The 16,807-nt window shown below is 38.8% G+C and overlaps 1 protein-coding gene across 2 annotated transcripts in view; it reads left to right on the forward strand.

The window, feature by feature from the left end:
* khdrbs3.L (KH domain containing, RNA binding, signal transduction associated 3 L homeolog) overlaps nt 1–16,807 on the forward strand; it is a 106,513-nt gene that overhangs the window by 71,764 nt on the left and 17,942 nt on the right. The window contains exons 7-10 of one of the 2 annotated variants that reach the window (XR_005962013.1): nt 913–995; nt 12,982–13,031; nt 15,153–15,302; nt 16,570–16,628. Coding sequence is in view for 1 of the 2 variants with exons in the window: in XM_018268282.2 (XP_018123771.1) it covers nt 913–995; nt 12,982–13,031; nt 15,153–15,244 (225 nt within the window). In the remaining variant the exon portion in view is untranslated. Of the gene's footprint in view, nt 1–912; nt 996–12,981; nt 13,032–15,152; nt 15,731–16,569; nt 16,629–16,807 lie in introns of those variants that run through there. The other variant, XM_018268282.2, reaches the window with a different exon arrangement.

The following is a 16,807-nucleotide window of genomic DNA, read 5'->3' on the forward strand; positions in this document are numbered from 1 at the left end:
ATAACTTATCCCTCTGATTTTATTGATGGCACAGTTTAGCCATCATGAAATTGATCAGCCCGGTGAAATAAAACTAGAATATAATAGTGGAACAATAGAAACTTCTTCTGCCCTAGGCATAAGTGGCAAGAATAATAAATACAGGCCGTAAAGTCAGTTATTTTCCATGTACTACATATATCTGCAGACAGCAGTGCATTAAAATGTAAATGAGTCTCTGAAACAAAGGATAATTGATTCAACCATATGTCTTGTGGGACAGGTTCTGACCAACGATAGATTAGTTAACTAGTTATAGGTGGTTGTGAATTAATGGATTTAGGGAATATTCAATTGTAGAATTTCAGATGAGTCCCAGGTAGCAATGCATGAACCAATATGGTAGGGCATCTTGGTCTACATTATCACACTTTGAGGTTGACGTGTGATATTGGTGATGCATTTGGGTGCACCATAGGACGTAAGTTGGACAGATTGTCCTGACCTGTCCTGATGGATGATGTCTCTTCTCTATGCAAGTATAAGGTGGCAGCAGATCTTCATTGATAGGGGTGCAACTCATTTGGTTAAAAAAAAAAATCTCATCAAATCATGTGGCGCCTGGTCTCACCAGTTTCATAACTCAACTTCCAGCCTTCGTATGGTCTTTCTTGCACAACAAATACACTTATTATATGGCCTTTATGCCCTCTATATATGACTGCCAGAGGGTGCTCTCAATGATTTTGTTGAAATGAAGTCTTCCCCCATGCCATTTGTTGCCATATAATGAACTTTATTTACTGAAGTTTACTAAACAGGTTTGTTGGGACTTTAACTGATAGACTCTGGCTGCTCTTTATTGCCCTCCAAGAAGATGGTGGGCTCTGTACAGAAAAATGGCTAATTTGTAGCAATGTTCCTTTTTTTTAGGATTATGACGACGGCTATGGCACGGCTTATGACGAACAGAGTTACGACTCGTACGACAATAACTATAACTCACAAGGACAAAGGTAAGGAGAAACCCTCTGTTATATGTCTTCAGGTTACTTGGGGGCCTTTGTGAAATAAAAAGATTTTTGAATTTTTTTAAAAATGAAGTTCAGGTTAATTTTAAAGGGAACGTGAATTTTAAAGTGAAAGTGAGCCTGAAAGCATTAAAATATTGCATTGATCCTATTCACAACAGTACGGCTCAAGCAACTTGCGCCAAGTACCAATGCGCCCCTTCAGCTTGCAATATGGATTGTGGGTAGTTACACACATGGACACAATGGAAGCCTGGAATTGCTGGTTGTAATTGCAAGGTTTTCTTAGAGGCTTGGATCTAAATGCCTACTGGAAATGACAAATGCAGTAAGAAACACTTCCTGCAAATTGTGCACAATTGGCTCAATCCCATTAATTGGTGAGGATACATGTTGTAGATGCATCACACACAAATTGCAGTGGAAACGTCTTAGCAGTTGCCCACTATTGCACTGATATTCCGGTAAAATATACTGCATTGTGGGTAAAAAACATAGCAATTTAAAACATGGCAATTTGTTTCAGAATTGGGCACTTTTGCACATTGTCCTGCACAACTAAATTATCCCTTATCTATTTCAGAACTGCACTGCTTTATTATAAACTCCTGGGTCTGCAAAAAGTGACACACCCTCTCCAAAACTAGACTCAACCTGACCTAGAGAGTTGTCATTATTTATGTCCCAGCACCCAACCCAACCAACTAGGATTTCAACCCTAAGGGTTTTCACCTGTCTGGTTCTGACCTGGACATCCCGGTCTCCATAAGGCTATCTGGGTCAAGACTGCCTTCCTGGTTTTCCCAATTAGGAAATCCAGATATGACTCTCCTTGAATGACATGTTGAATGGTCAATCACCAATTAACGCATCATAGTTCCACCCCCTTGTCCGCCTCCTGATGTCACTGACCCCTCCCTCTTATTTCACCACCTCTCCTTCTGATGCCCCTGCTTGGACTTATAAAAGTAAAATTATGTCAACCCTGCACTCATGTCTGATGTGAACAGAGGCAAGCAGTGGGCAGAGTTTGTCCCTTCACCTGCCTACAACTCACTAAAGATGTGTTTTGCCGTCCCAAACCTGTCGGACATGGGAGTACTGTCGGTCTTGGGCTGGCTTGCACATCACTATCCCAGAGGCAAGGCAAGGTGCAAAGTAAAAAAAAAAAATAGGTTCAATGCTCCATGTTTTTTAACTCTATCCTTCATGTAGACGAATTGCCTGCATTTGCCCCATGACAACAGTTCTGCATGAGTTTGGCAGTGATGTATTCATAAGGGGGAAGGGGGGCTGCATTATGTAGATGTTCCCCCTCCTGCCCTCCATATCATGCAGTATGACACTGTATTTTGCATTTAACTCTGAATTTTCAATCTAGCATTAAATGCAGAAAACAACCAGATCTCACATACAGTATCAGAAGAACACTAAGGGGTGTGCGTTCTCCGCATTTGCAAAGTAAATGACCCTCCTGTCCCGCCACCTGAAATTTTGGGGTATTATCTTAACGCTGTGCCTGTGTCCTAAGAGTGTGTAAGAATTATAGCTCAGCCTGGGGGGCCTTTAACTCCATTAGTCCTTTAGGATCCTGCAGAAAGAGAGAGAGAGAGAGGCACATGAGCACCAGGAGTTAAAATCCCCAATTTCCCATAGTGTGTGTATTTCTTAGAATTTGTAGTGCCTTGTGCCAAATGTAGCCATTCATAAAGATATTGCCATTTTGCTTTATCCACTGATATGACACATATAAGGAGCACTATCGTTTCATACTTTATATCATTTAAAAACATTTCAGATGTGTTAAACAGTTTGCTGTAACGTTCTGAACCCACACTAGAAGTGCCGTACCGACAATAGTTTAATGCCCAGTGGAGACAGGCTGCACCCCTGCCAACATCCTATCACTGGGAGTTGGTATGACGGCTGCCAATTCCAGCTGATGGACATGTTAACCCCTCTGCCTCGCAGCTGTTTGAAAGGCCATGCGTCGCTCTTGGTTGGAGATGGAATCCGATGACGTTTACATTTGTAGGGCCGTGACTTTGACCTCCCTGTTGTAGCAACAGCTGCCCATGCGAGCAACATCTGCAGCGAGCGGCTTTATTCCTAAGCACGACGCTTTTATCTGGTGACTGCAGATTGCTTATTTTATTGGCGGAGAATTGAAAATCCATAATCACGGCTCAGCGTCGCTGTCTCTTGCAACAGAACCGAGCGAGATTTATTCTCAAAGGAAAGCCTATTTTCATTTTATGATCCCTCTGTTTCAAACCCTACATCTGCGAAACGACCCGTTCTTCCCTGCGAGACTGTGAGACTTGGGGAACATTGTCTTCCATGGTGTAAATGAAGCACCAAGCACATTTGAGCCAGAAAATAGATGCTAAGTGTTGCCTTGTGGGTGTATGTGTAAATGTGCTGCAGGTCGTGTCTTGTTCTTATTGCTTTTATTCTTGCATTTGTCTTATTGTGTGTAGGATTTGATCATTAGCATGAACAAAACCCCCAGCATAAGTTTCCATTAACCCAATGACACATATCCAAAGCCCTTTCAAAGGAAACATCACCCTTCAGATTCATAGAGTTTTGTTGCGAGAAATCATGTGATTGTGCTTTGGTCAATGTACATTTAGCACTTTGCACTTGGCTCTGCTTCTTGCTTTCTAAGGTGCAACTTTTTGAACTTCTAGAATAGAAAAGGTGGATCTATTTTTGGATATAGGACTGCCTACACGTGGTCCCTAGCTAGACTAGGGAGCCCCTAGAGGCAAGATTCAAGAGAACCCCTCCTTACAGAGCAACAAATATGGGTCATTTACTTATGACCTGGATTCAAGTGCAAGGACACCAAGGGGCTCCCATGTAAGGAGACCCATTACTTCTATTTTGTATTTACATTTGTCCTGTACTGCATACAATCAAATGCTGTAGGTTGAAGTTCCCAAAGTATCTTCTCCTCCCCTATGGTGGGCACAAAGCAATGGATGTGGGTGCCAGTATGTGTTTCTGCTGTATTGTTGGTAGAGTCGTTACAATTGTGATGATGAAGCTCATCTAGAGTTATGTAGACTGACTAATTATTGTGCAACATTACATCTCTTAATAAGTATGTCCTGCTGCTTTCTGTTGGATTTATATGCCAAATCCCTGTATGTAAATAGTGAGAAGTCCATCCCAACTACTTCTCTGTTCCAGTAGGACCCTTAGACTTTTGACACATGCCCATAAATCTCCTGTCGCAGCTTCACTACTAGTGCACTGTGGTGGTCCAAATGCACCATGTACCAAAGGTAATGTTCTCAAATTAGCTTCTTGTGTTGTGTTTATACTGTATGTTAGATAAAGATGGGGAACATAAAGTATCTAGTATAGGGGTCCCCAACCTTTTTTTTAAACTCATTCAAATGTAAAAAGAGTTGGGAAGCAACACAAGCATGAAAGATATTCATGGGTGGTACCAAATAAGGGCTGTGATCTGTTAGCCCCCTATTTGGACTGGCAGCCTACAGGAGGCTCTGTTTAGCAGTACACCCATTTTTTTTATGCAAACAGAACTTGCCTTCAAGCCTGTAATTCAAAGATAAGCACCTGCTTTGAGGCCACTGGGCGCAACATCCAAGAGGTTGGTGAGGAACCAAGCAGCCCTGGTTGGGAATCCCCGATCTAGTATTATCTTAGACTAAAGCAACTGGGCTTGAAAAATTCACTACTGATCTGAGAGTCTTCTTCAGTTCTGTTACTGTATCTTATGACCTGGATCAAAGAAAACCTTCACAGATAAATTGCACGTATTGTTGATAACGTCTGTTAATGCAATCGGGTATTTACAATAAGAAGTCATTACTTTTGCTGAACATTGTGATGCCCATGTCTTAACATATTTATTTATGTATTTATGTATTACCCATAACTAGTGATGAGTGAAAATGTTCACCAAGTTTAGTTGTGCAAATGACGCCCATTGACTCTAATGGGTGAAAGAAATAGTTGCACGTCATAGACTTCAATGCATTTCGGTGAATTTTTGCAGTTTCACGAATTTTCAAAAAACCAAAAGGGGTCAGATTCGCCCAACACTAACCATAACAACCAATAAGGTCTCACTTTTCATATTATCGTGCAGTTTAGAGAATTTCTGGTTGGTTGCTATGGGTTCAGTTTTAGTAAATGAAAGAAAATCTAATATAACACGCACAGTAAGGTACTTTGAAGTGTGCTGCATCTTAATAAGTTATAGACTCATTTCTACTTGGTTTTTCATGTATACAACGTTAATGGGAAGCAGAATTGCTTCTGCCAGTTCCCCACATATATTGTAATGTTGCAGAACATTTAATTTTCTCTGGGTTTAAATCTGTAGGATTGTACAAGCAGAAGCTTACCATATAGCTGCGTGACATCTGTCTGATGTACATCTCCAGATAGGTAAACATGCAGAAGAGCAGAGCTTTGTTTGTCAGCTCACGTTTCCCGTGCTCTAGAATGCCCAATATTTATAAAAGCCGGCTTGGAAATACCTACACTGTATGGAAGAGATACTCACCGGGGAGCTGAACTACATCATTTGGCTTTGGCACTGCCATCTGCTTAATGGCAGTGAACAACTGCAGAGGTACTTATGATCGGCCATTCATTGCACTGACAGATGCTGCCGCCTTAACGTGTCAGGGAAAGAGTCCTGTCAAGAAAATGTATGGCGTTGTGCAAGGTTGCAAGGCACCAAATGAGCCCACAGTTGATTTTTCATCTTGTTAATGATCAGGAATTTTGTTTACTCGTCTTAACTTTGTTTTGGAGCATATGTTTTAGTGGACTAATGATTCAGAACTTATAAGGCGTGTATTGGATCTAAGCAGTGCTGTGGAATTAGCTGGATTCTTCTGAATAAAGATCTGGGTTTTTTATAGAAAGTTCATGTAAACCGAAGCATGACCTTTGCATAGAACAAGACACAACATTATATACGCACAACATTATATATGCAGTCCCAAGGTATAATGAATATTGCATTTTGTATCTATGGAGGCAAGGGGTTGATTTCTTAAGAGGTGTCTCCAACTTGTCAGGCCTCACCTGTCCAGAGTCCAGATGTGAGGAGACGAGGTCCAGCAGGAGTGACACAAGATATAGCAGACGACAGTAATCAGGTGGAGTAGGCAGATGAATAGTCGAGGGGCGGGCCGGGTCGGTGCAGGCGGAGTTCAGTCGTAATCGGGAAGCAGGCCGAGGTCGAATGCAGGCAGAGTTCAGTCGTAACGGATAAACAGGCTGGGGTCAAATGCAGGTGGAGTTCAGTCGAAGTCGATATCCAAAGCCGAGTCAAAACCAGAATCAAGAGTCAAAGTTTCCAAACGTTCAGGAGCAGGTTAAATTATCAACAAGCACAGAGCCTTTCCTTGAGCGCCCTTTTAAAGGGGTATTTTGGCGCCAAACGTAATGACGCCTGCGTCCTGCGTCATCACGCCGCGCACGTTCACGTTAGTGGGCGTTTTTGCGCCCGCGTCCGTTTCGACACGCGAAGACGCATGCGCATTTGCGCCGGCGTCCGTCTTGGCGTGCGCGCTCATGCGAGCTGAGTCCTCACACAACTACAGCCAGATCATTTGACATTGTGACATTTCAGTGTTGTTGTCCTATTTTGTCTTTTTTTACATACTTATACACAGACCTTCTAAGTGAGAATGGGGCACATCTACTATGAGACTGGTTATGTCTGGGCGAGGACCTAGCCTCAAGTGGCACTCCTGAAGCACTAACCAATATCTAGTCTAGGGCTGAGTTACATGTGCTCCCACTGAAAGGTTGTATTTTCGATACAGCACAATACAAGAGCTCTGCTTGCACTTGCAAATCACTTCCACCTAACCTTATTTGGCTCATAAGCCAAAGTGGGCATTAGGGTGAGTCATAGGAGCTTTGGGTGCTGCTTCCACTGAGAACACCCCTGGATCACCAATGGTCTTACCAGGCTATTGAAATTGGTCACTGAAAACATTTAGACTTTCAAAACTACAGGGCTCATTTATGAACACAAGTGTAAGTGCAAAACACACAATGGTGTGCTATGTTTTGCACATAGTTACAGCCAAAGGTGCAAAGTACAGGCATAAGCCCTGGAATGAACATCTTGAGATGATATTACTTCCAGGGCTACTTAGCATGTTGTGCCTACTGATTGCACCTAGTGAAACTCACTCTAATGCCATTATGCCACACACATGTATTCATTTATTTGTAGGCACATCTCTTACAGAGTTAGTGTAGGTTCTCTTGCCTTGGTAAGATTATTCATATCGGCACTGGGAAACCTAGGCAGATTGGGTTAATCTAGGAAGCTCTGTACCAAATGCACTACACAAAGCCTGCTTGGTTTTTTCAGTGAAGCAGAATGCACTTTCCAAGCCTCTGTCTTCATTGCATACATCTATCTCCATCTGTCACTGGTGACACTGCAGTTTGTAGCAATACTGATGGCTCAGCTTTATATGACAGAGGAACGCTCTAGAGAAGCTTGTGACATGTTATGCATGCCAGTTCATTTGTATTACAAGAAGAATTTGATGCAGGGCCTTGTACTGATACAAAGGGATATGAGGGCATATCTCCGTCGGTTTATTTGATAGTCTTGGTGGCATAACCAAGTGGGTTCTCCAGCATCTGCTTCCATTCAAAGGGAATGAGTTGTGGTCATTAAGTAGTATAGTCAAAATATTAAACATACTCCTGAGCTGTGAATCTATCATCTGTCTGCTTTGTTATATAACAATCAGTTCTGTTGTGATGTATACTAGTTAACTATTCACCAAAACATACCACCCCAGCCACATAGCTGTACCCCTATAAAGTGTAGGGGACTCATAGGCTCCGGAAGTACCTTTTCAGTTACCTATGCTCTTTGGGAGGGGAAGCGTCCTTTATTGAACCATGGGTATTAAAAATAGGTCCTGCCTTTAGTGTATTTAATAGGAGGGAGAACGCAACTCTTCCTCTTTGGGCTCCACCTGTTACCAGAAGTTGATGCTGCTGGGGAGCCTGGGAGCAGAAAGCCCCAGTAAAGATTTGTGCCCCTTATTAAAATTGTGAAACAGGGACTGAATGAGGTTTTAGTTAGTGACAGTTCCAGCTCATGTCTAAGTTCACCACAGTGGTGTAAAGGCAGGAATCAGCATATTTTAGCAAGAATATCACTAATGGGGGAGGGGGTCCCCAATTGTGAGCCACATTCAAATGCAACAAGCATGAAAAAGGTTCCTGGGGTTGTGATTGACTATTTGGCAGCCCCTATTTGGACTGGGAGCATATAGGAGGATCTGTTTGGCAGTACACCTGGTTTTTATGCAACTTGCCTCCAAGCCAGGGATTAAAAAAATAAGCACCTGCTTTGAAGCCACTGGGAGCAGAATCCAAGAAGTCGGTGAGCAACTGGACTGAGGTAGCTCTCCTGGTGATACTTTGCCTAAAGTGAAAGGACAGTCTGCTGGAAAGGGGCTCAGACTTCCTGAGAAACTTCCACTGGAGGGAATCCAGGTCGCTAGCTTTTACAGTATCTCTCGGCTGGTGACCTTAAACCTTTACAAGTCCAGTCTCCTTAATGGTACTGTTATCTATTTCTCAACCTCATTATACCAAGTAGAGAACTTTAAGGGATACTGTCATGGGGAAAAACATTTTTTTTCAAAATGAATCAGTTAATAGTGCTGCTCCAGCAGAATTCTGCACTGAAATCCATTTCTCAAAAGAGCAAACAGATTTTTTTATATTCAATTTTGAAATCTGACATGGGGCTAGACATTTTGTCAATTTCCCAGCTGCCCCCAGTCATGTGACTTGTGCCTGCACTTTAGGAAAGAAATGCTTTTTGGCAGGCTGCTGTTTTTCCTTCTCAATGTAACTGAACGTGTCTCAGTGGGACATGGGTTTTTACTATTGAGTGCTGTTCTTAGATCTACCAGGCAGCTGTTATCTTGTGTTAGGGAGCGGTTATCTGGTTACCTTCCCATTGTTCTTTTGTTTGGCTGCTGGGGGGATGGGATCACTCCAACTTGCAGTACAGCAGTAAAGAGTGATTGAAGTTTATCAGAGCACAAGTCACATGACTTGGGGCAGCTGGGAAATTGACAATATGTCTAGCCCCATGTCAGATTTCAAAATTGAATATAAAAAAATCTGTTTGCTCTTTTGAGAAATGTATTTCAGTGCAGAATTATCCTGGAGCAGCACTATTTACTGATTCACTTTGAAAAAATTTTTTTTCCCATGACAGTATCCCTTTCACACTAAAAACCTGGATTACTAATGTAATATTGATGAAAACATTACTTCCTTCACTCTTTCAAATAATTAACCAGTTGGGATCTAGTTAAAGCTCCAAAAATTCCTCCCCCACATTTTACTGTATGGCCCTGCCCAGAATAATCTTAATTACATCTCAGATATCCTTCATCAAGTGTACCTCTTACACTAAATATAGTTGATAATTATCACCTGTATCTTGTTGGAAACAGGAAGCCCGTTAATGAATCTGTTAATGGTGGCAAATATTTAATATGAGATAGTTTTCAGCTGCTCACTTGTGTCTCTCGTAGCTCTCTGGTCGTCTGACAGGGTGAGATCTGGAAATGACACTCATCTCAGAGGAGCTTTTGGCATCTCTAATATGAAATCAAATGAGTTTTTGTTGCATTTGCACACCTTTAAGCATGTGTTTTGGGATTCTGACAGGCTTAATAGGAATGAAATTGGGGCTCAGGTGCAGTAATCTTCAAGCTTGATAGAATTCGGCACATTTCTACCAAGTGTCAATTTCACTTGTCACCATCAAACCTTAAAATAACATGAGGCCAACCTAAAGTAACTCTTGAGAGAAATATATTGTCATATGTGTAAAAGAAATGGGCACACGGGAATCAATAGAATTTCTATTACTCTGCCGTCCATGAGGTGGTCCTACACATACACCAAGGGGCAGATATACAAAATATTAAACTGGAGAATCCAGATGGTCAATAACTTTCCTGACTGCCAGGAACATGTGTCAGATACTCAGGGGCCGATTCACTAAATTCGAGTGAAGGATTCGAAGTAAAAAAACTTCGAATTTCGAAGTATTTTTTGGGCTACTTCGACCATCGAATGGGCTACTTCGACCTTCGACTACGACTTCGAATCGAAGGATTTGAAGTAAAAATCGTTCGACTATTCGACCATTCGATAGTCGAAGTACTGTCTCTTTAAAAAAAATTCGACCCCCTACTTCGGCAGCTAAAAGCTACCGAAGTCAATGTTAGCCTATGGGGAATGTCCCCATAGGCTTTCCTAAGTTTTTTTGATCGAAGGATATTCCTTCGATCGTTGGATTAAAATCCTTCGAATCGTTCGATTCGAAGGATTTAATCGTTCGATCGAAGGAATAATCCTTCGATCGTACGATCGCAGTATTTGCGCTAAATCCTTCGACTTCGATATTTGAAGTCGAAGGATTTTAATTCCTAGTCGAATATCGAGGGTTAATTAACCCTCGATATTCGACCCTTAGTGAATCAGCCCCTCAGTATATATTTAACATCTGAAAGAGAATATGAATATAGGCTTTTTGGTCTCCTGCTGGTTAAGTAGAAACTCAACACATTCCTCTTGATATTTTCATGGTATTAAACTGACTTGGGTTTGTCTTGAGGAAACCAAGAGTGTGCTATGGATAAAGTTGTGCTAATCAGGTTAATTAAGATAGAATATTAAATGTTGTTGGAATGCTGTTCTGAATCTTCTCAGTCAGAATGACTTCTCCCTGGTATATTTATCTCTCGCTTCAGTTCATGGCAGTAACTGTCCTTTGTGATTTACTGTATAATGCTGGAGGCGCTACCATCTTTCAACAAATGTCTCTGCACTCTAGTACTGAATTACACTATTAATACCCAGGGGTGTTACATCTTTGCAGAAATCCATGTTGTGACGGTTCCTTTTCTATAGACAATTGAAGGGTTATGTGTGATGCTGTAATATGTGTATTGTGATCCATGTTGATAAACAGAGAATCCTATAGCTCTTGCATTTCTGGCTCGTTTTTCTTTTCTTAGTTAGAGAAAATAACAAAAAGCAAAGCAAAGGGGCATGTTCTGATATGGACCTCTTATATGAAAATCAGTTATGTTCAAAAATATATGTTTAGGTCTTATAGAGCCTAGTAGCTACTGACCAGCTCTCCGACCCAATAATGTCATTAATCTCTTGAAATAAACAATTTTCAGGCATTGAAAGTTAGAAAAGACTAACAGATTGAGCTATGGATGGCCCAAATAATTTCTTAGGATAGCTCAGATATCATATGATTTCTATACAGGTATGAGACCCGTGATCCAGAATGCTTGGGACCTGGGGTTTTATGAATAACGGATCTTTCTGTAATTTGGATCTTCATACCTTAAGTCTACTAGAAAATCATGTAGACATTAAAGGAGAAGGAAAGCTACGGAGGCATTTTATTGCCAATAGATTAGCTGCAATAGTGAAAGCTAGAATGCAATATTTATTCTGTAGAATGTTTTACCATACCTGAGTAAAAAGCTCTAGAAACTCTCTGTTTGTTTAGAATAGGCGCTGCAGTATTAACATGGTGTGACATCACTTCCTGCCTGAGTCTCTCCCTGCTCTGGGCTCAGATTACAGTAGAGAAGGGAGGGGTGGGGGGAGAGGAGCAAACTGAGCATGCTCTTGCCCAGGGCAAGGAGGTTTAAGATGAAAACAGGAAGTCTTATACAGAAGCCCATGAGTACACAATAGAAGGAAAGAAATGCAGTATTTATTTTGACAGGGGACTCAGAGCAACATTACTTTGGGGGTTTACTGGTATATTTAGATTGACCTTTCTGATAAGGTTTACTTAGTTTTAACCTTTCCTTCTCCTTTAAATAAACCCAATAGGCTGGTTTTGCTTCCAATAAGGATTAATTATATCTTAGTTGGGATCAAGTACAAGCTACTGTTTTATTATTACAGAGAAAAAGGAAATAATTTTTAAAAATTTGGATTATTTGGATAAAATGGTGTCTATGGGAGACGGCCTTTCTGTAATTCAGAGCTTTCTGGATAACGAATCCCATACCGGTACTGAATTTCTAGGGTTCTCTGCTTCAGATAGCTGAAAATATAATGAATTCTTATAAAATACTTATCCCAGAAGAGTCCAACATATTTTCAGGCATTTCATTAAACTAACCCTCAGGATAACCCCAAAAAAATCATTTGAGGTAGTTATTGCTCCATCCCTATATCCTGTTTAATGTTTATAAAATCCAGAACTGCTCTTTTATCCCATCACTGTACTACATAGCCTTGATACCACTCAATATAACACAGCCATCTACATACGTCTCTTCTCTCTTCTCCATCCAGTTGCTGCCCTCCAATTCTAGCCCATCACATACTTCTATGCCATTATAATGCAATGTTTGGTCTATGTCAATCCTGTTTTATTTCACAGAAATGTATAAATATCTTTCTCAGGGTGCTATTAGATTTTTTTGTTTTACGAAATACTAAGCTTTTTGTGCAGCAGCTTTCCAATTTGGAATTTCAACAGCTATATGGTTACTAGGATCCAATTTACTGTACCAAGCAGCCGGGGTTTGATTGGGAGGCTGGAGATAAATATGAGAGTAATAACTAATTAAAAGGAACAATAACAAAATAGTTGTTTGGGTGTAGAAGTTAAGACCAGCTAATAAAAATAGAACATTCTGTAACCTAGTAAAAGTTAACTCAAAGGCAAGCTACCTCACCAAATCCTTTTACATGTTTATAGTCATTTTTTTTCCACTGATCAATTTTCGTTTTAAATCAGATTTTATTCTTAGATTCTGTGACTGTAAAATCATTCCCAAAACACTAAAACCTCTTCTATGAAAATAAAACCTTTTCATGAGAAAGATTGTATTTTATGGTTGTGTTTTTTGTTTCTGTTTTACAGTACAGCAGATTACTATGATTATGGACATGGGCTTGGGGAAGATTCCTATGGTGAGTATCCCAGCTCTTCTATACTTTAGGAAAAAACGAGTGATAATATTATAGGTTTTGATTTATTTATTATTATTATTTTATGTTGTGTCAACATATTAGGCAGCACTTTACAGAGATGTACTGGAATGTTCATACACCTGAATGCTAAGATGGTCATGTGAATCTTATTTTTTAAGAAATGTAAAGAGACATTCATACGTGTATCTAATATTATGATTATACTGCCCTTTTATTTAACTACCTTCTATTGTTTCACATGTTTATTAATTCATATTTTAGTAAAGGCCAAAAAAGCACATTTTAAAAGATTCCCCTCACCATATTAGTGATATCAAGTCTACACAACAAGCTGTTTAGACTCCCTTATTGTTCTTCTACAACATTGATGTGTTAAAACCATATTCACTGGGCACCCCCAATCCACCAGCAAAATTTTTTTAAATTTTATCAGCTGTGAACTGTGATTTCATAGGAGAACTTAACCTAACAAAGATGGTGAAATAGACATACCATTGGTCAGTTTGCCTGTAGGGATGAGCAAAACGTTTTGTCTCAAAACTGATGCCCATAGACCCTAATAGGTGAAAAAATTAGCTGTGCGTCAAAAATTAGCCACATGTCAAAAATTTGTTGAGTGTCAAAAAAACTGTCGCTAATTCTCTTCCTTAAACTGTTATTACATTGTGAATTTTAATTGTGCATTGCCCACTTTTAAGGTTGAAGGTGTCGGAATCTTATGGAGCAAACATAACAACTGGCGCTAACTATAAAATTCGCAAGTCGGAAGTGGTCGCTAAATAGTTCCCGGGTTCGCGAAGACTATATTAAATTTGCTCAAAGGAAAATTTGTTCACACAAAGGCATAACTTTTCGCATTACAAATATTTTTTCCGTAACTGACTTTTATTACATTCCCCCATTAGAGGCTAAATTATTCAAATTCAAATTTGTATATTTTCTGTGATTTTAATTTTTGGAAGCAAAATTTAATTTTTTTTCAAATTTGCTAAACTTAAAATAAGAAAATATATATTTTTGAATGCAGTTAGAGAACTAAGCTTCTGTATAAGTCAATGAAAATTATTATTCCTATTTTCAAGCTATTTTAAAAATTAAGCTTAAAAATAAATTCAAGGTTTTGCAGAGTTTAAGCACTCACAAGACCTGAGGGCCAATTTATGACTGCTCGAGCTGAAAGGTCTAAGACAAGCATTTGTAGTTCTTTAATTTTAAACTTTTTTTTAATTACTCAAATTAAGGTTGAACAGTAGGATAGAAAAAGTGTTGTTAATATTTTATAAAGAATCATACAAATTGAGCACTCTTTACTTCTCAATTATCCTCCATTTGGAGGATAATATGTGCATTAGTGCAGCTCTGTTTCACCTTGGTGTCACGGATTTTCATGTTGATTGAGCTTAGTGTGACTAACACACTACTAGTGATGGGCGAATTTGCGCCGAAAAATTTGCATCCGTTTTCGATGCCGCCGTCCGTTTTTTTCCGAATTTTTTTTTACACCGGCGAATTTTCGCAGGCGTTTCGTGAAATTTTTCGCACAAATTTGCTGCGAATTCGCGCCTGGCGAATAAATTCCTCCATCACTACACACTACCTAAAATTCTCCAGTAGTACAAATATATCTTATATCTTTAAGGTGGTGATCACCAAACAGTGGCTCACAAGCAACATGTTGCTCACCATTTTTTTTTAAGGTTGATCCCAGTGGCCTCAAAACAAGTTCTCATTTTTAGATTCCAGACTTAAAGGCAATTTTTTTAGGCATAAAGATGGTTTTACTGTCAAATAGAGTGTCCTCCAGGTTGGAAGTCCCCACTTTTATTTGAATGTGGCTCATGAGTAAAAAAAAGGTTGGCGACCCCCTGCTTTCAGTCCATACGAAGAATTACGTTTAGAATAGTTTATTTTTTTGTTAATACAGAGAGGATTTAATTTAATTTTGAATAACTGATGTATTGCTGAATTATTCTTGGTAAGAAACCTGAATGGTTTCTGGTTTTGGTTTGAAAGAGGCAAGCTTTAACTTAAATAAACTAGTACCTCCTTTGTGGACATACTGTACAGTTAGATTACAGCCATTACTATTTTTTTTATTAGGGCAAGAAGATTGGGCTAACTCGAGGCACAAAGCACCACCTGCAAGAGCATGCAAAGGAACCTACAGAGAGCAGCCATATGCAAGATACTGATTGTACAGTCTGACGTTGTGAATTATCAAGTCTCCTCCAGCCCTGTATACTGTTCAAAGTAATTTTTTTCTATGAACACTCCCTTTATATTAAAATGTGCTAATTCTTTAAGTGGATGGACTGAACCAACTCTTTTTTTTTTTTTTTTTTTTTGAAAGACCAAATGAAAAAAAAAAACAAACAAACAAGTTGTAATATGACATTGTTATTTTTAGTCTGTATTTGAAAATAGGTGGTCAAAAGGATGAACTTAAATTTGATTAACTAGTGTTAAACAAGTTTAGACTTCCTAAATCTGTTAATCCATTCATTTAACATAAGCGTAATATTTTTATTTCATTTGCTACATTTCTCTTGTAAAACTGCATAAGGAGAAAACTACAAATGCAACTAACGTGGTATCTTTTTGTAACAAGTCATGAAATGTACTGTAGTGTTGAGCAAAATTTACTGTTGCTTAATACTAAATAAACTTTTGAAATTAAACGCATTGTGTGTGAAACGGTAATTTTATGCATTATTTTAAAAAAAAAAGTTATAAATAGTAGTAAACAGGAAAAAATATTCTTAACACTGATATTCATAAAAGGTTTACATTAAACATTGTGCAGTTTCTTTTTAAAAATTGGTATAAACTTAAATCTACTCTACGTTTCCTAAATGCTGGATAAAGTATCCAAATGGTATCGCAATTAACACTGCAAACCAAATAATGTTCTTAAAATTGTTTTAAACTAGACTGAATTCGCTGGCAATAAAATGTGACTAGTTTGATTTTGTTGAGCATTTTTTCACTAGTGCCACTTTGGAATTTATAAGAATTTTGGTTCCTTAATGAGAACGCCGTACCGTGGTGGGCGCAGTTAGCACAAAGGTTTTAAAGACTCTCTGACTAATTGAGGTCGCTTTCATCAGTGGCAGAGGATGTGTAACCCTTAAAACGATCATCATTTGCAAAGGTAAATAAATCAAATAAGATTTTAATATTCCTTAAGTTTATTAATAGCAATAATAAAAGCAGGTGGGATACAAATAAAGACATTTCATTTTTGAATTCACAAGGCCCCTAAATTACAATTTTAAACATTTTTTATTTTATTTTTTTAACATTATTAAAAAAAGCCTTAGAATTCAATTTAAAACCATCTGTAAAATTTCATAACTAGCCGTTTGTAATTTTTTTTCGATAAATTTTAGCACTTAACAAATTTAAAGGTTACAAGCTAACGTCATTTAATTTTTTTTTGCATTTCATTTTGGAATACATTTGAGCAGCCAGACTGGAGACTTCACTGTTACTAAACAGCATTTTTTTTCCTTATCAGGGAGCAGGTAATAATCATCCTGGGGAATAGGACTGACGCTAATGACATAGGAAATGTAGGTAAGTACACAAAATATGTTCAGTGTCTCTTTACTTTTATTTGTGGTCATCTTCAATTTATTTTTATATAAATATTCTGAAAAGCATAAGTACTCAGCATTGTTTTCCTGCATATAAATTGATTTTATTATCCAAGATTTAGTATTTTGCCAAATCAAACATGTATGGATTGGGTGCAG

Source organism: Xenopus laevis, chromosome 6L, assembly GCF_017654675.1.
Source record: "Xenopus laevis strain J_2021 chromosome 6L, Xenopus_laevis_v10.1, whole genome shotgun sequence".
Classification (NCBI taxonomy): Eukaryota; Metazoa; Chordata; class Amphibia; order Anura; family Pipidae; genus Xenopus; species Xenopus laevis.